Source organism: Falco rusticolus, chromosome 7 (genome assembly GCF_015220075.1).
Source record: "Falco rusticolus isolate bFalRus1 chromosome 7, bFalRus1.pri, whole genome shotgun sequence".
NCBI classification, from domain to species: domain Eukaryota; kingdom Metazoa; phylum Chordata; class Aves; order Falconiformes; family Falconidae; genus Falco; species Falco rusticolus.
In genome coordinates, this window is record NC_051193.1 from 48,371,480 (window position 1) to 48,398,647 (window position 27,168).

General features: G+C 37.5%; 1 protein-coding gene across 25 annotated transcripts in view; it reads right to left on the reverse strand.

The window, feature by feature from the left end:
* The window catches only part of LOC119150779 (intraflagellar transport associated protein), a 65,715-nt gene that overhangs the window by 24,678 nt on the left and 13,869 nt on the right, over positions 1 to 27,168 (reverse strand). For 23 of the 25 annotated variants that reach the window (XR_005105198.1, XR_005105199.1, XM_037393622.1 and 20 more), the window contains 4 exons: positions 14,094 to 14,251; positions 12,576 to 12,647; positions 11,580 to 11,634; positions 4,243 to 4,373 (listed from right to left, as the gene is read on the reverse strand). Coding sequence is in view for 23 of the 25 variants with exons in the window: in XM_037393622.1 (XP_037249519.1) it covers positions 4,243 to 4,373; positions 11,580 to 11,634; positions 12,576 to 12,647; positions 14,094 to 14,251 (416 nt within the window). In the remaining 2 variants the exon portion in view is untranslated. Of the gene's footprint in view, positions 1 to 4,242; positions 4,374 to 11,579; positions 11,635 to 12,575; positions 12,648 to 14,093; positions 14,280 to 27,168 lie in introns of all 25 variants that reach the window. The other 2 variants (XM_037393623.1, XM_037393624.1) reach the window with 2 other exon arrangements.

Consider the following 27,168-nt stretch of genomic DNA (forward strand, 5'->3'; position numbering starts at 1 on the left):
AAGGTGCAAATATTTTTCAGTTAGTTTAGTTGTAACAATATTTGTTACCACATCTGTAGGTAAATAAGCTAAGAAGAGTTTAAATTACAGTAAGCCTTCAGAGGGATTCTACAAAAACAAACCTCTTCTTCCTCTGTCAACTGTTATGGAAAGTATACACACGTTCACTATGCCCTTGTGCTGACCTTCATGTCATTCCAGGAACATTTTATGCAGATGCAGAGAAATACCTGAAAAATTTTAATTTAAAACACTTGATCCCAAAATGCTAACTGAAATTAGATGCCAGAATAGAACATACCTAACTATACTGTTAACAATTTTTCTGGTACCCACTCGTTGCACATTTGAAAAGTGTATTCATATTGTTATTGCATATTTATCAGCATGCTTCATCTCTCAACAAGTACTCAAAGCACTAGGGATTCTTTTTTTTTGCTCCTTATCCCAAGAAGCCATCCACTTCAACCTTCCAGACAAAGCAATCCAAAATTTTTATACTGCAAACTGCAATTTTGATCTATTTCAAAAGGGAGACATTTTGCTATAGAACACCGAATCCTCTGAGCTGATCAAGTTATTATCTTGTTAATTTTGCCTAAGGACTGAGAGAAATACGTGAATTTCAGGTGTCTAATTTAACATCTAATTGAAATCTTTTTGAGAGCTCTCTGGGAACAGAATTTTGCTCTATTAGAAAACTGCCAGTTTGCTTAAGATTGCTCCTGTGATTTACTCTCTGAAGAAAAAAATCATTTTCATTTACAGTTCCTCCATGTCCAAATTAAAGGGGAAAAGAATGTAATAGTCATATTAATAACTGAAGCATTTTGCTAGAGGCTGCTTTACAAAGTAATGTTGCAAATAAAATACCTTAAATTTGAGACTTTCAAGTCTAACAATAATTGGCAACTTAGTTCTTTTTATTAATCCATGTGAAGTTACAGTTAACTGAATAGCTTGTCTCCGCCCTTCTAAAACCTTATTTCTGTGTAATTATGGCACTCCATGATTCCACTCATTCAAATTATGAAAAGGATGCACATACACTCACCAATGATTTCATTGTATACTGAAGGGAAAACTTACTAGTTCAATACAATAATTCAATAACAATAAGTAAAAAAGGGAGGAGGGGGAGGAATATATGCTATTATCTCATACAAGCTTAATATATACTGGGGTACTTGGGAGAAAAAAAAAGTTAGTCTTGAGTTTGGGGCACTGGAGTGGGAGCCAATAAATCTTGACCAATTTGCCACTTCTGCTTCATCATTCTGGATAAGTCACTCAATCTCTGTGTCTTTACTGGCCTCTGAGAAGATGTAATTCTTTCATCTTCACTCAGTCAAACCTGTCTTTAAGTTCTTCCTTGTTCTTATTGCAATTATGCACAGCACTTAGCAAAGGCCCATCAGTAAAACCTTAAATCAAATGAACTCAATGGAAGCTGTATTTTAGGTGACAGATGCTGCCATTCCACAGATAAAAATAAAATGATAGGCATGGTAAACAGTTATTTGAATGCTCAAACTAAGGACAAACGAAGTAGAATAGAAGGGTAGAATTCATCTTTCCTGATCCCAACCATGTAAAAACTGGGCTTCTAGATTAAGATAGTCAATTAGCTAAAAAAGACCCAGCCAAAAAGTAAGCCTATGGATGGATACACACCACAACTTAGGAAAAATGCTTACAGCAAGTGGGACGAATCACTTTCTGGAAGTGTTTATCTCCCTTTCTTGATGAATTCTACTAATTTAGACTACATTTAAAGCTGAAGTTAGGTGAGATGAACCCCACTTTGAATGCATGTTTATAGTTGAGTGGATGGAAAATAATCATTCAGATGTACTCATATGTATGCAAGGGGAGAAATAGGAACAAGTAAAGACCCTACGAAACCGACATTAGGACATATTGTTAATTAAAAAAACTATGATGTCTTTTATGAAAGAAAGCATTAAGTAGAAATAAAGGAGAGAATAAATATCTGGGTAGGGAAGGTGAATGTTCTATGATAATGTACTTCAGCCATGGAATGAATGTTGTTTCAATTTGCAGTGGCCTGAGGGGGGTCATGTATGCTGCACTGTTGATATTGAAATCCAGGAATATATTTATGTCTAAACCCAGGAAAGAAAGATGAAGCAACACTGATGGACAACATAAATAATTTTCTGTGTCATTTACTTAGCCTCTTATCAACAGCTTTTGACCAAAAAATATTTTCAGGTAGACAAGTTGTTCTTTAACAATTAGCCCAGTTATATACTGGGTCTTTGCAGAGCTTCTTTTTTCAAACGTTCCCTAGCAATACATTCAGAGATACACACCTTCCCCTAAAGTCCTTCAAAAATATGCCCATAGCATAGACATTTGACATCTTACATTGCACTATTAAGCTTCTTTATTTTTTCATAGGGAATGGTTTTCCATTCTCTATGAAAAAGCGACTAGGCAGCCACATTAAGTTGCCCTTCTCTAACAGATTTGTTTTGATGGACAGAGAACAGTCTCACTTCAAAGCAGGGATGTCTCCAGGGAAAATCTTTTTTCTAAACTAGTCCTCCATAAGCAATGCAAGACTTAATTTTCAAGGCAATGACAATCTGAAGCACTGAGGGATTTTAAAATGGACCTGCTCAGTCTTGACAGTTCTAAAAATCAGGCCAGTTACATTATCTAAATGAAGGCACAAATATGTGTATAACTTGGGGGAAAGACTGCCTTCATCCTGAGTAACCTGGCACCAAGCAAACAGCTCTAAAAATCATAAGCCTTTTTTTTTTTGAAAAATGCAGCAACCCTTAACCAACATAATAATACACAGTTTCCCTTTCAAAACCCAGCTTTTCCTGAAATGGAAATCAATTCTGCATGCAGTAGGTTCTTCATCTATTTTTCATGAATTATAGTTTAAAGAGTCATATGCAATCCTTTAGGAACACTGCAGGCTGCTGCAACTCTCCTTCTTTAGTTTTATACAGAAGTTACCAAATGAGAAAACCATAAAAGCTCATTCTAGGTTTTTTTTGTGTGTGTGCCAATGGATATTTCTCAAGGCAAAAACCTCAAATTATGTCAATCCTTAGGGAAAAGTGTGAGTATTGTTATTCACAGAATGGTGGGTATTAAAGCTTGAAAGGTCATTTTAGAACATTTACTTTTTCCCAAAGCAGACTTGTTCCTTATAGTAAAGAGTTTATTGCAAAGAACTAAACACAATTGAGCTCAGGAAAGGAGGCACCATATGCACTGCTATAATATCAAACCTTCATTGGTCACGCATCATTTATAAACTTGATTTAAGTCTCATGGGACATCAATAAGCATATGAAACTATCAAAACTGGCCCATTTTAGCTGGAAGCCAACTTCAGCCTCTATTACAATGATCAAGCAGGGGAAAAAAAGTGGCGAAGAATTCTCTGTAATAGAAACATCCCCAAAAGTTAATGCTCACACTGACTATTTGGATAGGAAGCTTAATGACTTAAAATAAGCCTGTGAGCAATCCACACCTTCTGTTCCAGTTTGAAAAGAACAGAAATTCTGGGGGAAAATGGCAATTCTAAATTAAAGCCTGTATTGATTGAGTCTGATTAAAAGACTCAGACTGTATAGTGCAAACCTCTCTACACCAGACCTAGACAATGCAGATCCTCAGCAGCATCTAGCTACTACTAATTTCCAAGAGGAAAAATCCCAATTCTGATCACAATACATTCTAAAACCTTTTTTTCTTTTAAATATCAAGTTAAAGGGATCATTCCCTACCTCCTTGTTGCAGAAGACGGTTCCTATATTCAGCCCAATGAGAACTGCAGGATGTTGTAAGATTATGAGATCACTAGGAAATTAAATGGCCCTAGTAATGACTTGTTAAAAGGTCAGGAAGCGCAAGAGTTTACCTGAACATTCTGTGAGTTACACCAATTAAATATGAAAAATCTCACACACATTTTTAAGTATTGAAGTACACATTTTGAAAATGTAGATTATATAGTAGCAGTGTGCAAGACAAAATAATACCTTTCTGTTAGAGTGTTTATCTCAAGTCTTAATGTCCTTAAGAACTCATTATTAATTTAAAAATTAATAATGTGACTTGTTAACTCATAGAAGATCCACACACTCCATCCATACCTTTCTGTTCTTGTTGTAACAACATTAGAAGCCAACAGGTGAAAAAAACCCACCCCAACCCCCAGTGTTTAAATAAATAAATCTGACCTCATACCTCTTGGCCTTTGCTGTCCGACAGCTGTGGAACTGACAAGGTTCTGAACTTTGGTTGAATAGGCTTATCCAAAAAGGGTGTACAGCAAGCCACTGTCTCTTCCACCTCCCCTGGGAGAACTAATGACTCTGCTGAATAAAAAATTGCCAACTTTAACCTTCCATTCAATGTATAAATTAGCAAAATCCCATGTAAAATTCTGTAGTGCTCAGACACAGGCAGAAGCTTGTTAGTCAAAGTGTGCTGTACTTGTTGTTGCATAATATATAATACAGGCAGCTATCTTTAAAACACCCATACAGTCCTGAGCTAAAATCTAGATAATAAAATGTACTACACTAAGGAAAAATCAAACTTGGTTGAAAATAGACAGGTAGCTCTGCTTTCTTGAGGACTCTGATTTAAAAATCTGGATGTATACGCTCCTAAACTCAAGAGAACACCTGGGATTAATGTCTTTCATAACAAAGAAAGAAGGTCCTGAGCAGAGATTTCTGCAGTACGAGTTATAAAACACCAGACTGAATACTGGTCTTGACACCGATTAGCTGGGCAGTCTCATTCAGCTCTCTTTTACTAGTTTAGTTTCACCACCTGTATGCTCGGCATAAAGAATCTTTGCAAAGCATCTTAACATGTAACATTAGGTAAAAATACCTGGTAGAAGTACTAATATTCCCCACTAATGTGCCAGACAACTCTCTTGTCCATGGATATTTTACAGATGTTTGTTCCTCCCTGAGCTTTCCAAAAAGAGGTACCTGAAAGGACTTCCCTATATCCAGGACACAGCAACATGTAACCTTTTGACACAGGCAGGATTTGGTCCACAGTTCACAAACGCACAGACTTTCTGAATCACTTTTGCTTTACATGCTTAAGCAAAACGTTCGTACTGGGTTTGTTCTCTGTGACAGCTCAGAAGGATATGCCTTAGGTTTAGAAATATCTTTTAACATGAATCAGTCTTGGCTCTGCTACAGCACAGATGTGTCCATCTTGTCCCTGTGATGATTTTATGAAGGAACTTAAGGGGACCATATGTCTTGTAATTTAGTGGAAGGATTATGTAAATCTACCTACTGTATTTTCTAGCTGATACACAAGTTTCTTTACAGCTTTATACTACATTTTAGTAGCTTGATTTCTTCTTGAAATCTCAGAATAAATTTTCTTAGCATTGCTTAAATGTTAGTCAACAGAACCAATAAAAGGGTACATAGATCCAGGGTGAGAAGGAAGAAGTGGATATTTATCTCTTCCTGCACATTTTTACCACAGTAATGGAGTTAATGACCTCTCATTCTCCTGTAAATCTGCATTTGACAATAATGATTTCCTAGCTAGGCCTTTGTAAAAAATCCATAATCAAATTCTTCATTTAGTTTTTTTTCTGGGAATTGTGTACTATTTCAAAGCCAACAGGGCTTTGGACTTGTAAAGTAGAATGTTCTTTAAAAAAGAGATGGGTATCATTCCCTTGGGTATCTCAATCCTGGATTTTTGTCTTTTGGTTCATGATTCACGTATAAGTGGTTTCACTTTCATCTGTATTCTCTTGGTTGGTTATACCTGTCTCTAGTCATCTATGCATTTTCAGTACTTGTTCTCAGCATAGCACCTGATCTTATTCTGCATCAGTTATACGCAAAAACTTTCTGAAAAGAACAGTGCAGTCCACAGGTATATATGCTATGCCTGCCTTCACGTGCTCTGCAACTGCTTTTTTTGATCTTTCATAACTTGGGTCAAAACTATTTGTAGGACAGAAGGAAGATGTGAAAGTTCATTTAAAGCCAACAGCAAGCATCTGCTATTGTTTCAAATTTGCACCCTAAATATATACCCACACTGAAGGAAGGAAAGCCTGGGCATCAGAAGGTTTGTATCACCTACTGGTATAAACACTGATTATTTCCGTACTAAGACCTTCCTACCCCCTGCTACAGACCAATCCACAGAGAGAAGATGAGGAGGAAGCACTGTTACGCAACAGTCTGGCAATGGCTCAGGAAGACAACTCTTATAAATTAGGACAACAGAAGGAAATTTATTTTTGCTTTTAGCAAGAAGTGTTTGTCATATTCAGAATGTCAGTTCCACTATTTTAAGGCTCATTAGTAATGCAAACAATGTTTCAGATTCTCTTCAATCATCCCATAAGAAAGTGGTAATCAACCTTTGTTTGCCAGTAGACATGCCAGAAATGAGCTTTGTCTCTCTATCCTGGCTGTGTGACAGCACATGAAAGTCTAATCGGTAAATGCTGCTTTCCCTGATAATGTTTAATCAAGAAAATGCTTCAGAGAGAAAAATTAGGGAGTTTTGACAGTCCTCCTTCTCAGTGGGAGCTCCCAAAGGAACTGTAGGCTATTGTAAGCTCTAGCCAGTACCTCACAGCTGGTTTAGGCTGATGCTACAGCACTCGTGGATGATGATCCTAATTAAGCTGCTAATTATGTTCTCTGTGGAGGTGATTAATTAGCAACAGGAAAGCCTTGGATACTGCCAACGGCACCACATATAGCGACAACTAAGCAGGCAATAACAAAAAAATCTGAGAAGAGATTTTGAAATGCTTCTCTTAGACCATGATGAATCAACTTCCTGGATGATACAGCAGCGAACTCAAATGCTTTTACTCATGTCCAGCATACTTTAATGAGAGCATATTTGGAACCTGAGCAATTCTCTTCTTTTTAGTCCTGACCATCCACACACACACACACACCCTGCCATGACAGACCCACAGAAAGTGATTAATAAATCGGTGAACACTGCTGAGTTGGGGTTTCTTGCTCATTCCATGCATATTAATTAGAAGTATAGAAAAAAAGAAAAAATAATCTATTGACACAAACCTGATTTGAACTTTTAAAAGTGAAGAAATTCAGAGTCTTGTCTAAATCTTTAGCTTTACTGTAGCCAAATGATGCCCAGCTATACATACACTACCACAGGTTTTACCACTTTCAGACACTACATTTCACAAAAAAACGCTGTTGATGGGGAGCTGAGGAAGGAGGTAGTGACAATGAAAAAAAAGTTTAAAAGCTTAATTTTGCTGTCTCCTCTGATTTTCAAGCTGTTAGCTCCAAAGAGCTGCCTAGTGTGAAATCATCTCGAGGCAGTGTTAAATGGATTGCAGAGTCTGGAGGTGAAAAAAAGAGATTCACCAGTTGAGGAGAGCCTCATACTTGAAAAAATCCACATAATTTAACTCTGAATCCTCTTCCTCAACCTGATTTTTCTGGGTGTAAATATAGGCTCAAAATATAAATATGAATGCAAAGGCATAGATTATGGAAAATGACAAATATTGATACAATTTGCCTAAAGAATTATTTAAATAATCCAATAGTTATGCTTGGCCCCAGCTTCAAAGTAACTGAGTCACCTGGGTTCTCCACAGCCTCTGTGGGGTTACAGAGAACTGAGACCTTGAAAAGACAAGTTTATGGTGCATCAGGGCTCCAAGCTGGATTAGGATGACACTCCGATATCCTTGCTTATGCAGCCTCACACATACATTTAATTAGTCCTATTTTAGTTTTCTCTTGTATTTAAAAAATAGCATACTCAAGGTCTCTAGACATGCTTTTCACATATTTTGAACTTCATACAAATATTACCTATTATTACCTAACTATCCTTCGAGCCCTGCAGCAAGTGATTTGTCACCAGTCCTGGAAGGAATTCTGTTGCCAAAACTTAGGTAGTAGGCATCCTCCCTCCACCCCTGGAGAAAGCCTGATCATCTCTATTGTTGCCTTAAGCTACTTACAGTTACAGATTGAATTCAGTGAGAAAGAACGATTAAACTGTCTGCCATACACATGCTGTCTCTACACGATGCATTAAAGGTATGGTTTAAGGCAGCAATTTTACTTTGCCAATCATGGTTTACTGTGCCAAACTCCCACAACGCAAAACATTGCCCTGGTTTCAGACTTTCAGCCCAGTGCTGTCTAATGAAAACAGCTACAATGAAATTTGCATACTGGCCAAATCTACGGGCTGCTTTTTGGGCTTTTTTGTAAGCAGCAGCTGTATTCATTCACACCTTAAAATACAATGGACTACGAAAATAAATTGGAAAAAAATAAACTAGAATGATTCTTCCAGGACATCTCCCAAGAAGCACTGGTTCAGATGGGAAGTTTTAATGCCTATTTTCTGTCACACTTCTCACACTCTCAGCTTTGAGCCACTTCCCCTTAAGTGTGAATATTTATTGTATTAATGTACCGTTGCTAACTCAGCTAACTGATCTGCCCTTTAAAGCTAAATGAAATACAGAGATACTGAACTGTTGCCAGTAACAAGTAGAGATAAAAGCTGCTTGTAGCTATACTAGCAAGGAATAGTATTTTTTAGTGGGTGTCCTAGCTTGTTTTGCCAATACAAAGTCTTAAATCTACCTGTTCTGACATACAAGTGGCAGCATTTTAAAAGGCCAGCAGCAGATTGTCTTTCAAATTTGTGTAACACTTTGCCTCTCTTATAAACTAACTGGAATTCTTCAGAAATAATCCTTTATTAAGGTGGTCAATAAGGATATTGTTTTATATTATTTTATGATTACAAACAATGGAAGCAATACCATTTTATATTTTATTTCGCATTTTGTTGCTATGGTTTTCACAGGAGTAAGATTTTACCTCCCTTATTATGAAGCTTATCAAGTGGATTTTGACATGTAAGACACTATCAAACTGTAAGTCCTATTTTCTGCACTTAGGAGTCAAAGGGAAATTCTTCATCTTGACTCAACAACTACCTCCACTGAAGAAGCCCTGGGCCAGACCCAGGCTGTGGATGGCCCAGATAGAAATTTGGAAGCTGTTCACTTTCCTTACAGAGTTTACAAGTAATAATCAGCTTCTGGCTATGAAGTGTTTTGATGTTATACAATACAATCAAAATGCTTAATGTTGTCTGTGAGCACTGTTGATTGCTGTTGATTGCTTCAGAGTTGATACGGCTTCTTTCTGCATTTAGGCAGACTGTGCAGGGAGTTTGTGCAGGGGATGCTGTCTCATGGGAAGTGCTGAGGACAGCAGAGATTGAAAGCCAAATCAAATGTCACATAAAAAGCAAGTAGTCAGCACACTGATAATCTACAGTGGTGATGGTATAATGTTATATTTATTATTTTTATAATCACCAATAAAAGAACTAACTGAAAGGTTTTCCCAGTGTGGCTTGGATAAAGCGCTATGCAGACAGTACAAGCAGATGATCATTTTTGTAATTATCTTGTTCAAATGCAGTCTGTTTTACTAGAGGTTTCTAAACATATGTGATTAACATTTACACTTGCACACACACAACTGCACAGAAATGACTGAAAAGCCTGGAGAGAGGCAACGTCTGGCATGGTCCAGAAAGTGGTAAGCTATCTCCAGGCTCTGGCAGAGCTCTTCTTCCCTCACAGCCCTGCTTGGTTATTTTAGTGTCGAGCTTATTTCTCATCATCCAATTTGTGGCCTGTTTTGAACTAAAGATATGTAATACTACATCCATGAACTAGACAGAGACAACTCTCATTTCATTATGGTACAAGTGAAATGTGTGCTTAGGCTTCCACCGGTAAGCCCCACGTTTTTTTAATATATATTAAAAGACATAAACACAGAACAATGTCCTACAAAGGGAAAAATGGGCACATGTGAACACTGCACTCAAAAGAAATCTTTGATGTCTGTGCTTGATAGAGGACTGCTACCTTACTCCCTCCTTCCTGAAAATCCCAGGTTGGAGAAAGAATATTTGCTGTAAACCTGACTTATGTTGGTTTATTATTTTATTGTCAGTTAACAGCCAAGCTCCAATTATTAATCAACTGGAAGTCCCTAAGCCCTCTGACTTCACAGGAATTCTGCACATATAGAAAGGAAAGACTAATCAAATCTTTAACACATTAGACAGATTAATCAAATGGAAATAACCAAGGAACCAAGGACCAAAGTCCTGCTCTGTAACAGCTTCTTTCAGTGACCTTAGACAAATCCCTTGAAATTTGTGGCTTAGTTTCTTTGTGCAGTGACAGGTATAGATGAGGAAAATGAAATTAATCACTAAAAGGTCATCAATTCTGGTGGTAATAATGACGACACAAGCACCTATGATAGACAACTACAGACACTAGGTTTCTATTTACTTTTTAGAGGTGGGAGAGTATGGAACAGTTCAACACAATTCAAAATGCTCATCATTTGAATTCTTAAAGAACTTCACTGTGAATTCAAAACTAGTCTCACCTATTTAAAGCCCAGGATGAAGTCATTTTAACAGGTAGGGACAAAATTTTCATTAAATATTTCCACTTTATAGAACTCTGTCCTGGTTTCAGCTGGGATAGAGTTAATTTTCTTTGCAGTAGCTGGTACAATGCTGCGTTTTGGATTTAGTAGGACAATAATGTTGATAACACACTGATGTTTTCAGCTGTTGCTAGGTAATGTTTATACCAAGCCAAGGACTCTTCAGTTTCTTAGGCCCTTCCAGAGAGAAGACTGGAGGGACACAAAAGACTGGGAGGGGATGCAGCCAGGACAGCTGACCCAAACCAGCCAAAGGGATATTCCATACCATAGAACATCATGCTGAGTATGTATACTGGAGGGAGTTGGCCAGGTCTTTGTGATCACTGCTCAGGGACTGGCTGGTAGCGAGCAATCGTGTGTGTTAAAACACACGTGTGTGCATCACCTGTTGTGTTTTGGGCTTTTTTTCCTTTTGGATTATATTCCTCTCTCCCTCTCTCCTTTTCATTACAATTGTTGTTGTTATTTTTATTGTATTTCATTTTATATCAATTATTAAATTGTTCTTATCTCAACCCTCAAGTTTTACCTTTTTCCTGATTCTCCTCCTCATCTCACCTGGGGAGGCAGGGGGAGCAAGCAAGCAGCTGTGTGGTTCTTAGTTGCCAGCTGGGGTTAAACCACAACAAACTCTCTCTTAGCACTCACGTTACTTTGTGGAGAAACTTTTGTAATCAAAATAATTTCAGTACAAAATAAAAGTGCAGAAAAATGTAGAAACGTTGCTAACAAGAAGTGTTCTGCAATTCTGAAAAAATCTTGAAAGAAAATAACTACTCACCAGGACACAGTATAATAAATATTCCTTATAATTTATTATCTCATTACCTCTTAGAGTGAGGAAATGAGTAATTTGTAGAATTTGGGAAATTTGGGAATTTTCTAGCAATAGAACTGAAGAAGAACATCTTTTTTAGAGGAGAAACAGTTCTTTAAACAATGCCCATACACTTGCATCCAAAGACCGACAACGATAGTGAATATGAAGGCATGGGTGGGGGAACCTACCACAGCATGTCTTTTCACCTGTGTCTATATCTTCCAAATCTAAGTACTTGTCCACCTGCCATAAAAAACACAATTTAGAAAACAGATTAAAACGTATTAATTCCATTCCTTATAATAAAATCCAGAGAAACACAAAAAAGCACTGTCTGCTTCACCTTTACCATTGTCTCCTGCATTTTTCCAAGAAATCATATGAATTTTCTTTGAAATGTGTAACTCAAAGGAAAATCTTTTACATATAAGCAAAGAATTGCTGTGAAAATTGCTGCATATCAACTACAGTGATGGAAAAGAAGCTCAAGGTATATGGCAACTTTTTCAGGAACTTGGTGGCAAAATGGAGAAGTAAAATATTCTCATAGAAGAAGTTAAATGATAAGCTACTCCGCAGTTTTGCAAGCTCACTGCATATGGCACAGACACAATAAATGCTGTGGGCTATGCAGAGCCTGATCCTTCTGTTTTGATACTAATGGTAAACTGAATGGGAAATAAAAAAGCCAAGAATTATTAAATTTTTGGTACTTCATCTGGGACGCTGCACTACTGTTTTTTCAGGCTAATACCCCTTGAAAATGGTCTAAACTATCTAAAACACACCACAAGGAAAGACATTGTAGCCCTCTGAATAGGTGAATAGGGTGAGAGTAAAAGGCCTTTTCCAGCCTATGTGCAAAGAGTGTTACCATGGAGGATTTACTATATGCACTAGGTAGTACTCTGTGTTTCCACAAAGTTATTAGAGATACACTTAGATGATTTTTCCAACATGATTTGACCCCGTTCTCATGAACACTTACATAACCCTTACACTTTAAAAGTACATACTCATTAACATTTGGAAAAAATTTGGATGGTGATGCTCTCATCTTTCTTTCCCACAGATGGGAAACAAATACATCAACAAATTGCAAGTACTCTGTAAATGAATAAAGCAAAAATCAGTCATGTTCCACTCACAATGCCCACTCTGAAGAAAATCAAACGAAACCTCACCTTCGCTCTTTCAGACAGACTGAGATTATTTCCATCATAGCCACCAGCTTTTGCGCTCTCATTCACCACTGTCTGTAGATATATAGGCAGAAATACTTATATGCATGAAATAGAACCAAAATCACAATCAAAGCTCCTACTGATTTACACATACAGATCCTTTACAGTGTATTAATTTTTTTAAAAAAAGTGAATGCAATGCTCCTGAAAACAGAATGTATCCAGGTAATCGTCTGAAATCCTACACAGAACCAGACTGAACCAACTGGAACAACAGTAGCAAATAATCATAACATGTCTAAAAAGCAGCATTCAGAACAGAAGCATTGTTTTTGATAGCAGTTTTTTCCCTCTTTCCTCAGGGCAGGTTTAAGGTTATAGTGGCCAACTTACTGCATTACAGCCTCCTCCTGCTACTACACTAGCCATTTCTCTGATGCATTCTACTATTACAGTATTTGTTTCTTAAACTGCTAACGTGACAAAACAGTGCAGCTATGCTTGAAACATTTTTTTCTGTAGCAACAAAGACAAGTATTAAAATGTTCCATTAAACAAACGATAATGTAAATTGCACATTGCTTTACGGGGCAGAAAGCCAATTCAAAGTGGCTAAAGTAAGAGGCCCAAAGGCAACCTACCCCAATGAGGCAACCATATTCTTCATGAGAAAAACGGCAAAAAGATTCTTGTCATTATTATTACACAATTGACAGAATGTGATTGTTTTAAAAGCCTTGCTTGATTCCACCTCAAAGGCACGTGGTAGCAGGGAGGAAAATGACAACTTGTGCTCTTTGGCTGAGGCCCGGCAGGCCCGCCATTTGAAGGCACTTCAGTTTGCTGCTCTGTGCATTACACAAAATGACCTGCTACTTCTTTTTTAATAAGAAGTTTAATGAAGGGAATTTTTGAGTACAGGCTAGACCACAGCTTTGCTATCTGTTATTCAGGCAGGAGGGTGGAAGTTCTTAACACATGGATTCAGATTTCCATCTCGCTCTCTCCACATGATGTCTGTTGTTTTCCTGTCCCAATACATTAAATCCCTAATCTCCTCTGTTTCAGAAGATTAAAAATCCCTCCAGCCTTCCTACTGTTTACTTTAAATAGCTGAACCAATCTAGCTTCAGTAACACGGAACTCAGTACTTGCTAAAATCCCCAGGAAACAAAATAAACATGTGCATACTGGCTTCCATTCTCTCAAGATTTTTTCCCTTTTGCCAACCTCTGCTGTTGACTGCAGTTTTTAGTGAAAGCATTACAAAGGTCTTTCCTTGCAAGGCACCTTACTTATCGGTCAGATTATGGCAGGTCTTCAGTAGAGTAAATGCTACTGCCAAACGTGATCCCTGCAGTTGCCTCTGTAAGCATTACACACTTAGGTAGTATTTTAAATATTTGCCTTGGATGGGATAAATACCACTAGCCTCTAACATTTGGACAGTGTATTGCCCAATATTTTCATCTGTTTAAATGTGGTGCTTGTCCACATGGACAAATGTTAACTCATTACCCCATTCTCATTTTGCATCTGTGGTGGAAGAGACACACAAATGTCTTTGCTCCTTTCAGGTGGGCCATCTTGTTTATTTCCATTTGATAATTCAGGAGTAGAAAAAGTATTTCTTAAGGAGTCCACTTTACTTCCTTGAATTGTCTTCCCCTCTTCCTCTGCAAGGAGATCAGATAACATAATGCACTATCCAAGAAAAAGAAAACCGCAAAATTCATTAGATCTAATATTGACTTATTTTACACATTCACTTTTCCTCTCATGCTCAGCATTTCCATGAACTCCATAGAAATACATGAATATACATAGACATACATGAATAATACATCATGTACTGCAATCTTTATCATAAAACTGAATATGCAGTTTGAACTTTAAGTGCACCTATTCCTCAATACTGAAGAATTAATTGTCTCAAAAGCCTATGCAATATACAGAAAATTTGATAAAATAACCTGAGAGGTGAAAATACCCCAATAAAGCAAGACAGTAAGTGAGATTACACCTTAGTTTTTATTTTAAAACTGTTTAAATGCTCTCTGGATTCTGCACAAAATGGCACATTTGTGCCCATGCCTTCATCTGGCACTGAAAACACCTGCACATATGAAGAGAGTCTCTTCTTTGTGACACACTATAAACCCATAGCAACTGCATGCACTCAGTTGAGCTATTTTAGATGTACAGTTTTAGAATTAAAACAACAAAAAAACCCCATTCCCTAACACACTAACACACGCTCCCAACACTTGCATGTCTAGTTTTAAAAGTTCAGCAACTAAGCTTATGCGGGATCTGTGCTCACAAAATCACTTGCTATCTTAAGCACTTCAAGTGCACATATTCCTTCACATACCTATCCGATGCTGTGCCTTCTTATCAAGCACAAGGAAGGACTCTGATTTTGATCATAGCACAGCAACAATCTGGTCCAAAAATGAAGTAGTTCTTGTATTTTCTACCTCAGTATCTTGGTATCACCCTGTTTATACTATCAGCCCAAACATGTGCCCCATGTGTGAACCTCACAACCATTAGAGCAAATGTCCATGTTGTCTAGTATAGAAGTAAGCCTTGGTAGTTCTTGTCAGAACCGGTATTGATACTGTGGCTGGGAATCTGCCCAGGGCCAGCACCCACAAAGCTCTTGGATCTCCAAGGGCATCACAGTCAGAATCTCCACCAGTCCAGGACTACGTGATGAGATGCGCTGACAGGTCCTATAACCTAGCCCCTGTATCTTTAGTTAATAAAACTCATTTGAGCTAATTTCTTTAGGTACTGCTGCTTTCAGTGTTTAACAACTACAGTATGCTCTTGACTTAGCTTATTACCAATTTGATTTCCTCCCTATATCAGCAATCTGACTGGGTGAGAAAATTTTGTGAGTAAATAAATTTTTATTGGGATCAGACTAATAAACAGAAGTATGCCAGTGATATTTAATTGCCAGAATTTTAGGTCCTGAGATTAAAAATTAAATACAAATGCTCAAGAAGGGTTGTTCTCTTAGGGGGTTCCTTTGCTCTTGAAAGACGGATTGGAAAAATATTTTGCCAGTGGATTGACAGAAGATTGGAATAACTTCTCTCATGTTTATTTTATACATCAGACATGGCCAATTGTGCCCTCACTGAAAACAGGGAAGTATTCAGAAACAGAACTGAATCTTTCAACGATAGCTTGTGACATCTTTCAGACCTTTAACAACTCCTCAGACAACAAGAGCAAAGTTAAGACAACTGTTAGTGCTTCTGACTGTCCTACCAGCCAGGTCCATGGAGCACAGAGCAGCCAGAAGAATTAGGGTACAGCTAGGTGATCATCAAATGAAATCTCAACAGTACAAACTGGATCTAGGAGCTGATAACAGAACAGGACAATATGTGCACGGAAGTATGGATTTTTGACCCATGTTGAATAGGTTTTTTCCTATAACACAGCAAAAAATAGGCAAATCATAGCCAAAATAAAAATCCAGGACTTCTTATTTTAAAAGTCCCATTATCAAATATGGAGCAGCTATAGGATAATCAATTCAAATGAACTTCACATCACATGTTCTTCATGAAAAATAAATGCTCATTTAACAGAATTTCTTGAGTTTAGTTTGAAAAATCTGCTTTGTGACAATAAGAAAAGCTGTCATGCATTTCTAAAGCATAATTATACGTTACAAGCATTGAAGTAATTCTTGTGGAGAGTTTTAATGATGCCCTTGGGGTTACTACATTGAGCCATCCACCGAAGAGTTATTAATCCCCAGGGACAGTTCTGTGCTGCAGTTACTATGACACATAGAAAGGGCTGGCAGTCTGGACATAACCTGAAGTCCACACTCATAACAGTCAAGGATCATAGAAAGTAAATTGCACCAAAACAGACCGATATAGCAAACATTTTAATGCTCAGACCACAGATGGATCCTCTGAATAATTCCTAAATCCCAGGCCTCTTGATACATGTGTCTTCTCCCTGCTTTTTTAGCAAATACTTTCCTAAAGCAACATTTGGAAACAGAAGTACATATGGGCAATCTCTTCTTCCTACACACTTTTTCAAGCCATGGAAATGAAGCACTACTGCACAAGAAACCCCCTTTTAAATTCTTGACAGGCAAAACTGTCACCTACTATCTGAAGATATTCTTACTGTCACCGTACTTTTTAGGAAGAACTAGATGACTAGCTCAAAAAGCTTCAATCTTTTGTTACTGCAGTGGTAAAACAGGATGGACTTCCTGTTGTATACTAAGAATTTACAAGTTTTATGCTAAAGACTGACAAGTCATGAAGGATATTAATGTATTTTAGGGTATGTGCGTATTAGGAAATTATTCAGCCAAACATGTACAGACCTATAGAGTAACAACAGGGATTCAGGGCCCAGTATCCTCCCTGTGCACATCAGAAGCCTTTTGAGAACTGAGAAAAAGCTTCTGGAAGTCATACATTTTTCTCAGCCTGATCAACAGAGAGACAAAAGGTATCATGAACTGGAATGATCAGCAACATAATCCATACAGCTGATAGGCTCTGAATATACATGATATTCGTGAGCAAGCCCATGCCTATCTTGGATACCACTGTGGTCATTCTTCTGGGATGCATACCAGATCATTCTTCTCCAAAATACAGGTTCTGAATTCTCCAAACAAAACAATATCACTTTTAGCATCAAAAGACCTATGACACCTAGTTAGGCAGTTACAATTAAACAGTACATACAAACTATACTGTACCTATTTTATTAGGTTATTTATTTTCTGGACAGCTGAGCTGTTGTCACAGTTAAAAAGCTAGATAGATTAAATGAGCTAATAAGAAATCAAGTGCATTCATAGTATTTATGTGTCATTCACCAAGCCCAGTCTACAGCAAGAAGCACTATCCAATCTCCTAAGAGATCAGTCATAAATTCTGTCAGAAAATTTTTCCTGGTTAAGACCATTGCAGAGTTACTGGTTATAGAATCCTAAACATTACACTTGATGAAACATTCACAACTGCAATGTGATACTATATTCATGACAAGTGAAAAATTCAGAAGGAAAAGAAAAAAAGTCTAAGCAACCTAAAGCAGCTGTGAAATGCATGCTGCAGACAGAGTTATCAGCTATGCAACCAGGTGCATAATGAGGCTATGCCACATAATTGGAGGGAGGGAGGTGAATCAAACATTACATTTCTTGCTTCAAGCACAGTCCCTCAAGGCCAGTAAAATACACCTTCAGATGTCCAAAATAACTACTGACACCTATAGTTTCTCAATGCATGCATCACATAACTGGCTCTCTTGAAGCAGTAGCAGTCATGATCTTAAAAAATATTAAAAACAACACACATAAACTGTTCTAAATTTAAAGAAACTACAATCTGCAGAGAAAAATCACAGCTGTATTCGACAGTGTTCTGAATTTCAACCATTTATGTCCTTGCTTTTGAAAGAGATGAGGAAGGAGGAAGGCTCACATTCAAGCCAGCAAGACTGCAAAAAACGGAACTCTTCTTTCCTGGGATGACAGATGATCATCTGCCACATACTGTTTTAGGTAGTCCTGTGAGGAGCAGGGAGTTGGACTCGATGACCCTTATGGGTTCCTTCCAACTCAAGCTACTATATGCTTCTAAGAGGATAGCTCTGCCTTCCCCCTGACTAAGTGATAATTGACTCATTATTCACAGTCACGGTTCTCAACCTGCCAAGACCCAGACATACAACACTGGCCATTACAATATGTGACCAAAGTCCAAAATAAGGGGTACAAACACAACAAAAAGTAGCAGAAGAAGAAGGCTGAAATGATGGAAAGATTCACATATTCACTCTGCAGACAGTTTTTCAGTCTTACTTTTTAGAAATTCCACTGTCTGTACCTTAACAATGAAATAACAAGCCAGCTTAGGTCTCTAGAGAAGTAAATCTGAGTCTCTCAAGAGTAGTATCTATCATAATTGTGTGTCACTGAAAAGTATGTTGCAGACTTCAGAAACATATTTCTATCAGAAAGTATATCCACCTTGATAATTTATTTTTTTTTTCCTCTCTCTCACTATCTATTGCTTAAAATTATCTTTGTCTTCCAGTTTGGAAGGGAATCTTTTGGAAATGTCCACCGATCACCCTGTATATTTCAAAGAATAATGGAATCACTTATCACAAAGCCAGAGAGGAGAGCTACCAGGATTATCAGGAAAAACTTCCTGTCAGAGAAATCTGTTAAAATGAAATAGTAGCCCCAGAAGAATGACAAAAGTCTCATGGTGTGAAACATTTCAAAGTCAGACCAGACACAGCAATCAGTAACATACTGTAGAAAACCTGGCGTGGGATAATACACTGGACAAAACAATACCAACTACCAGGTATTTCCCACCTTTTTTCAACTGAATGAATTCATTCCAAAAACAAAAATGAGAAAGGGGCCCCTTTAACTATTAAAAAAACCCAAAAAAACAACAAAAGAAAAAACACAGCAAAGCTGCTATTATAAGTTCCAATGTACTTCTTCGTCCTCAGAACGCTGGACCGAGGGCCAGCAGAAGGCCTGTGAATCCCTTAAATCACTTCCAAGTTATGTTTTGATGGAAAACCTGGGATTCCAATAATACAGTGACTTTGTGCAGGACTCTTGAACAGGAAGTAATTTTACTCATAGTAGCACAATAACCGCCTTGTACAGAGGTCATGAGTACAAATTTCATGTTCATTCACTATCTCCATTCTTCAAACACATCATCACAACAGCCACACTTTAAAACAAGACCAAACCCTGTCACTGAAATGTTTCCATAAAATATCAGTAACAGACTGTAGAGTACCTGTATTTACTTATTTGCAAACATGTAAACCATTGTATGGTGCTGAGTTCATTTACCCTAAATGCCAAGCTGTAACAGGGGAAAAAAAATTTCAAGGCCAAAAAGCAAATCTGTTGAGAAGGCAATTTTTAAAGCCTTCATTTCTTTTTGATAATTCAATCAAACCAGCTCCCAGATTTTCTGCAGTAACCCCAATCAAAACTTGCAGTCTCCTTCTGCTTGTATATTGCCCAGCTGAGAACAGAACGTAGTGTTTTAAAGTTACTTAGCCTAGAAAACCTTCTCTGATTAACATTCTCAAGCTATCTTCCTGCTTCCATGTGTTTAAATGAATAAATCTCTGTAAATCAATGCAGTTTGTCCACCTTTTCATGACAAAAAGCCCAAGTATCCCATACAGCCATAGCTGGGGGATTTCAGTGTCAGGGTCCTATACGCCTGTCTGTAAGTAAGAGCAATCCAGGCACAATTCAGGCCCCTAAACTTCATCATGCTGTTTTAAGAGTCTTAGGGCATCCTGCCTAGCCTCCTGTTGCCACCCAAAAAGGCAGTGGATGTTCTACATATACTATACCATACCTGCCAACCCCCAGCATCTGAATTGCCTGCCCCCTAGATATCTGAATTCCTAGAGTCCCATTCTAATCTTACTCAATAAAAACCCTCACTAATTTCAACAACGCTGAACTCACAGTAGCACCAAGCAAACAGAACTCTTCTGTCCAATTAACAATCTATACTGTAGGACAAGGCCTCAAGGACAAGAGTCCAAGTACTTATAGCCTGATGAATAGAGACTTGTTAGAACTTGTAGGGCACAAGCCCTGGGAGCAAAGGAACAAGCTAACAGCAGACCCCTGAGCCATCACAGTTGAGGAGGCAACCAGACGGACAGAGAAACAAGTAGCCAGATAAGGGAACGGATGGCGCCAATATGTAATTAAGAAAGCCGCGTAGAAAGAAACTCCCTAACCTTGGAATAAAAATTATTGCTAGGTCAAGATAAACTAGTAAGTACCTATTGTTCTAACGGTGTGCCTTAAATATTAACCAATCAGTGTTTTTTACGCTTAAGATTTAGCCAATCAGTGTGTAATATGTAGAAGGTAGAAACATATATAATTGTAAGAAAATCACTAATAAATGGACATCTTGCTTGCATCAAGCTGCGTCCCGTCTCTTCATTCGCCGCACTATGCAGCAGAGAAAATAACAACTTATCTGCCTAAGTGTGCAAATTAATATTTTTAACACCTCTTGAAAGTCCAATATGTCAAAAATTGTGGTCTTCTCTTTCTATACTTCACCTCCAATTAACAAGGGCATTCTTGCTGCTGAATCCTCTTTCCAATGTAACTCACTCATGCCTACGGAATTCGTTGCTCTTTTCACCAGAACAGAGATTCAGCAGGTGCAGCCTTTTCCCCTACCGTCTTTGATCTTACCCCAATTAAATTACAAATAATCAGCAAAAAGTAGTTTACCTTTTTTTTTTCCTTCAAAAAAGGTCAACTTTTACTATAAACGGTAGTATGGGTTTGATTCTTTTCTCAGTAATGCCAATTTCCTAAGCAAATTTCACCATACCATGTCCTCAGCTAAGATAAATACATTATTCCATGGACTGGGACAAGTAACTTCAGTGGGACTATCTGATTTAAAAGTGTAAATTCTTAAGTACCTATTACTGCTTCTGACTGACATTTTTTGATACTCCCCTTACTGTAGCATGTTTGAAAACCAGACAGGAAAGGACCTTTTCTTGTATATGCTCCTTCTGGGGAAAGACAAATGACTGCTACTCTCAAGTATGTTTCAGTCAATCTCACATACCTGCTTTAGCTTAATGTACAGCAATACTTCTCCAAAACTAACTCACCTCTTAATTTTCAAAAGTTTAACTGTTCTTTACCGTATCAGTATCTCACCCTTTTTCCTTTAATGGAACCTATATATTCTGGTTTTATGTGGCATTTATCTGTATCTCTGTTGTGCTTTACATAGTGTCAGTGTTAGAAAAGGGGTAATATTTCCTGTTTATATCACATTCACCCCAGCTAATCATTAAAAAAAAATTATTACTCTTCCACAGTTCAACAGTGCTGTTGTTGGATACCTTTCCCATTTGAGTACTATAATGCAGTCAGTTAAATAACAAGGTAAATGTACACTTGACCATTTCAGCAGCCTGCATGAGCAAAATCCTGCTTCTTCCAACAGATGATGATGAAAAATTACCTTTAAAAAATGACATGACAGAAATCTTAGAGCAGATCCTCAGCTGATATTAACCAGCACAGTCCTGTTATGAGAGCTACACCTCGTAATATCTACCAGCACTCAAGTGATATCTATCACTACCAAGCAATGCCACCATCCTAGATCGGATTTCTAATTCCAACAATAGTGGTTTTGCAGTGGGGGCAAAAAACAGCTTCATAAAGGCACAGGCTGTACAACTGATAGCATTTTGCAATTATAATTTGAGAGCGTATCAGGATATAAAAGCTGGGAGACTTCTTCCAGAAGTTGATAAAGGTAGGCCTGCTTCTTATGGCTTCAGAAAATCTACACTGTCCTTTGCAGGATGTAAAAAGTGTTACATCTCAGAAGTTGTGTTTGAGGGATAGTTCAGGGAGAGCTTTAAATTAGACAGTAACTAATGGGAGAATATTAGTTCAGTCTACAGGAACTACACACTTCTTCGTAAGTCTTGGCTACATGAAGCCATACTTTGAACCTTAGCTAAAAGAAAGAGAATGTATTTGAGCTTATTACTTAAATAAGCACTGTGTTTTTAACACTTGGGTTTATTTTCTTTTTTACAGTCAAAGCAACCACAAATGTGCTTAAGTTCACCCTCAGTACAAGGAAACTACATTAAATACACATGTTGGTAGCACTTTTAAAAGAGCAAGTGATATACTAATAAAGCAGGACAGAATTGATTTTGGAAACCTCCTGTGTATGCATTCTAGAAGAATCCAGAGCTAGGCACGTAACTAAATAAGCACTGTAAGAAAAAAGTGAATTGTACATAACTAAAAGCATCTGGCACCTCCATACAAAGTATTCCTTTCCTAAAAATAATATTATTAAAAGATTACAGTAGGTGGGACCAAATGAATAAAATGTCAGAGAGCCCAAGAGTTCTAAAAATGCTTAATTTTGGATATTATAGATAAGACATTAAAGCATCTTCAAAAGGCCTGATTTTTCTTTTAAAGGCAAATACCTACTGTCTTGAAATTAGGCATGTATATGTGATTTTATAAGGGACACTGAAAGCACATAATTCTACAAAGAGTTCAGCACTAAACTGGAAGTGAGGTCAATTGATTTCTGTTTCTGATTGTCCTGTTGAGCTACGATATGATTCTGATCTCTGACATTATTTGCTTTGTGTCATTTCCACATCAGGAAAGGAGGCCTTCCTCACTGCAATGACATGAAACAGCCAACAGCTGCATTTAGCACACTTCAATACCTTTCAAGGCAAGGTGAGGAGCTAAAGCAAGAGATCATTCTGTGTAACCGCTTTTTACAGTACTACAGAGTTCAACCATAGCCAATACAGATTCCACCTATAGTGGTGTATCAATGCATCAACAGCAAGATTACTAATACTCCCCTTTTCTACGTTCTAGAAAATAGAAGTTATGCAACAGAATGAAAATACTTTTGTTTTTCCATCTGAAACAATCTTTAGAAATTGTTTGGTAATAAAGGTATCACAGAAAAGAACAAAAAATTGCTACCAGGGAAGCACTATTGTTCAAGGGCTGTCAAAGTTTCCACAAGTCCAGATGCCTCTGTCCTTATCTGGTGCTGCCAATGAGCTACTATGCAATCAAACACGAGTCATTTCCCTTCTTCATGCCTATTTTTTTTCTGTCTATAAAATGTAGATGTAATACTTTGCATAGCAAATACAACTGGGATCTAAGAACAACAAATATCCATAAAATAGATCAGCTATTATTATTTCAAAAATAATCTATGATGTTTGCGTCCCTATGTCTGGGTTTTTTCCACATTTAGGGGCTCTGTATGATATTTGATTTTATACTATATTGAATGGAGGTTACATAGAGATAGCTAGTGAATTTATGATCAATAGAAAATTGCAAATTTTTTCTCCTATCCCATTCTTTCCAATGATCCAGCACAACACATCAATAAAAAGCTCTGAATTGACGCTGTTTCCCTATTTCATGCCCTGTTTAAGTTCCCTGGGGATGACAGATTAATTTAATTAGTTTTATTGAACTGTCTAGTTGCTTTTATTGGCAAATCCACTCATAGGAAGAAGGCTGCAAATTTCTCTTGGGGTTAGCATTGTCCTACTGGTCCATTTTTAAAATTAAAGTGAATTTACTGTCATTTCTTATATAGTTTTCTGCTATGCTTTCTGCTGTTAAGACTCACATTTGTAAAGTTCCTCCACTGACATTTATATAGGAAGTTTAAGGTGGTTGTTTTTCCTAAATGTGGTTAACAAAAAAAAAGAAGCAGACAACTACCGTCAAACGAACCATGAACCAAATACATCACTCAGCTTTCACTGGGGAATTAAATTAATCTGATCACAACACAGAATAGGACATGCCACCTGGAAGCAGAGAAGTGGTCAGCCACTTCCAACTTCCTCCGCTTGACAGCTTGCTCGGCACAGAAGCATCAAAACAACAGCACTGAGGCTATGAAGTATATACCCAAGGTTGAATTTGCTTCGAGATTGGTCTGATCAAAGCGCTCAGACTTCAGTGTACTGCCAGGCTGTGTGAGGTATATGAAACACAGCAAAACTAACAGCAGGAATGGACTGAATTTAATCCCAGTAGTCAAATGCCCAGGGCCATAGCAAAAATATGAACCTAAACTTTGGTTTGGCATTTTTCTATGCAGCTGACTGATACAGGATCCCATACTTTTAGAAGTGGGAGAGGAGTAATGTAAAACCTAGATTAAAAATTTGAAGCTTGGACCATTTTTTTTTCTGTATTTTTTTTAGCAGGTCAAAGGAGAAACTTTATGCTCCACCGAATTTCCCAGTCCACCTCTGAGTTTAGAAAAATCAGCAGATGCTGCCTTCTAAGTTTGGACATCATAGTTCTCTCCACCAGATTTCAAACACTCTTTTCTAAGATTTGAAAGACCTCTTGCCCTGTGTGGCAATTTTTTAAAAAGTGGGGATTGGGTCTATTCCCATGAGATTTTGTCCAAAGTTGTTCTAGGAAGTGTTTAGTTCTGAAGAGATGACTCATTGACCAGATCCACAGAAATCTGTGTCATCAACTCCTTTGCAAATCAAACTCTTCTGCGGCATCTTCAACTGCACAGTCAAGAAATTCTTAAGATTTTTCTCTGGACTTAGAAAGCATCCTGGAGCTGTCCAATCTCAAAGCAAATGCCAGTTAGCTGTTTTATTATCAGACTGGCTTTTATATTTACAAGCTAAACATGTAACTTGGCATAAGCATAAGAGGGTTCAGTGATTCTAAGAGCAGCACAAACTAATGTATTAAAATAAATGACTAATACAATTATTTCTCTTACCACTATTTTTGCTTTGGATTTGCACAAGAGGTTGTCATTTTTTACCAGGTGCTGAAAACTTCTGCACAGCTTTACAACAAGCATAAAAAAATTCACCTTTCTGCACCTGTGCTCTAATTACAAAATCATATTCCCATCGGTTCACCAGTCTTTTCACCTATCTATTTGTCTTGTTAATATTATCCTTTTGACAAAAAATACACTTTGGATGTTCTAAGTAGGAAAAGTAAGAGACTTACTAGAATCTCAAACCACCCCTCAAGTGTCCATCCATTACAGGATTGATAAAAAGGGTTAAAAAAAAAAATCCAATTATGGAGGGAGTGCTCCCACAGTTTTTAAATATTACCTATTTTAAATACATAGGTCATGTTCTGTTGGAGTATATATGTGGCAAATGCTGAGCTCAGAGTTTTAAAATGACATTTAAGTATGTTTATCCATGTCCCACCAGCTCTGGTAAAAGGGAGGTAAAAGCCTTACTATAATCTATGAACTCTCATTCTGTCCCTCATTCAGACACAAAAAGACAACAGTATAAAACTGTGATTTTCTTGTTTAGAATACTAGCAATTTTTAAAAAGCCATTGAAAGTCAGGAATGCAAAAATTCATTAAAACTGTTTCCCATATTTACAAGAATGGAACTGTTCTGTCAGCAGAAGACCCTAATGTGCTCACAGGAGGTTACTCCACGCTGACATTTATAGCCTCAAAGAGTTCTTTTTAGGTAGGCCAGAACAGTCAAGGATGCTTGGGTCTTTGTACTCAAGGTATACTCTTTTTAGTTTCACTGTGGGAAATGTAACTAACGGATAAAAATTCAACATTAGTTAAGAAATTAGTTTCTTATGAGATGCTTTCAAGAATAATGTAGAAACTCCTGGTGAAAAAATCCTTGCAATCCCAACTACAAAGCTAGTATACATTCATGCAAAAGTGAAAATCACCTTATATATATATCGTACCCTGTGAAATCAGTGGGATCCAATTACTTCTATGTGTGTCTTCTGTTTCTGATGTTATGACAGCCCAAATCTAGCAGATGGTGATGTTTTTCAAGGAATTTTTAAAGCCTCCTATATACACACACAACTGTCTGGGCTTGGTTATTAAGCAGGACTGCAAATTCTGACATTAATTCTCACTGTACAAAGATTTAGTGTATGGATCACCACCATTGTCAGGCCAAATTCGGAAATGTAATCTGAAAATTGTCAGATTTTGCTTGACAGTAACCACAAATACATCCCCACAGTAAACATCTGAACTCATACATAAAAGTGAAAATTTCTGAAGCCTATCTTACTAGCAATCTTACTAAGCTATCACAGTTGCTTTTAAAAAAAAATAATAAAGTTTTAATTAAAACTAAAAATTTGAAGCCAAATGACATTTTTTCAAATGCAAAATTAAGAAACTAAGAATGTGATATTTTAAAAAGTATTTTGCACTGTTCTGATCGTAACATGCCTTGTGCTTTACACGGAATTTTTGCAGCTCACTAGCTTAGAATGCAAACCAGCACCTCTGGGTATTTTCAAAGGAAAATGAAGGCGGGATGAAAACAAGCTGAGCAGTTTTGTTTATATCAGCATAGGAAACAGCATTTCTAAGAATTTGATTCAGCTAAAGCTCTACATTTTATACAGTTTTAGTGGCAGATGCTATAGTGACAATGAAAGTCACTGAAGTACACGCTGAGGCTTTTTGCAAGTATCATCATGATATGCTGCGTGCTTCTAAGATAGGAGCTATCCCCAGTGTATCAATCATACATAAAGAAGACCAGAGCCTAATTTTCAATCCTCTTATCTCATCCCCCAGTGTCTCCTTTCTCTTCTATATTTTACTGGAAGGAGAGAAAGAAGGTTGCCGCAAGATTATTTCTATGGCAGTTTCGACTCCCCCACTGGTTTTCTGCTCCGTGCCTGACTGACACTTAGTTCTGCCTGAAGGACAAGGACAGGACAGACTTCTGAGTGCCAATCAATGAAGCATGCCACATGCTGTAATTGAAAAATACAGTGCTTCTCCAATAATATGAGGACATCATTTTTAGTGCAAAGCTGAGGTAAAGAGAATTGTAAGTGAGTAACATGTAGCTCGCATTTATTTTTATGGCATCTGACTTAACATGGCCAAATGAAATGAACCTGAGCTGCAGAATTTGGATTCAGATCTGAACCGCCTGCA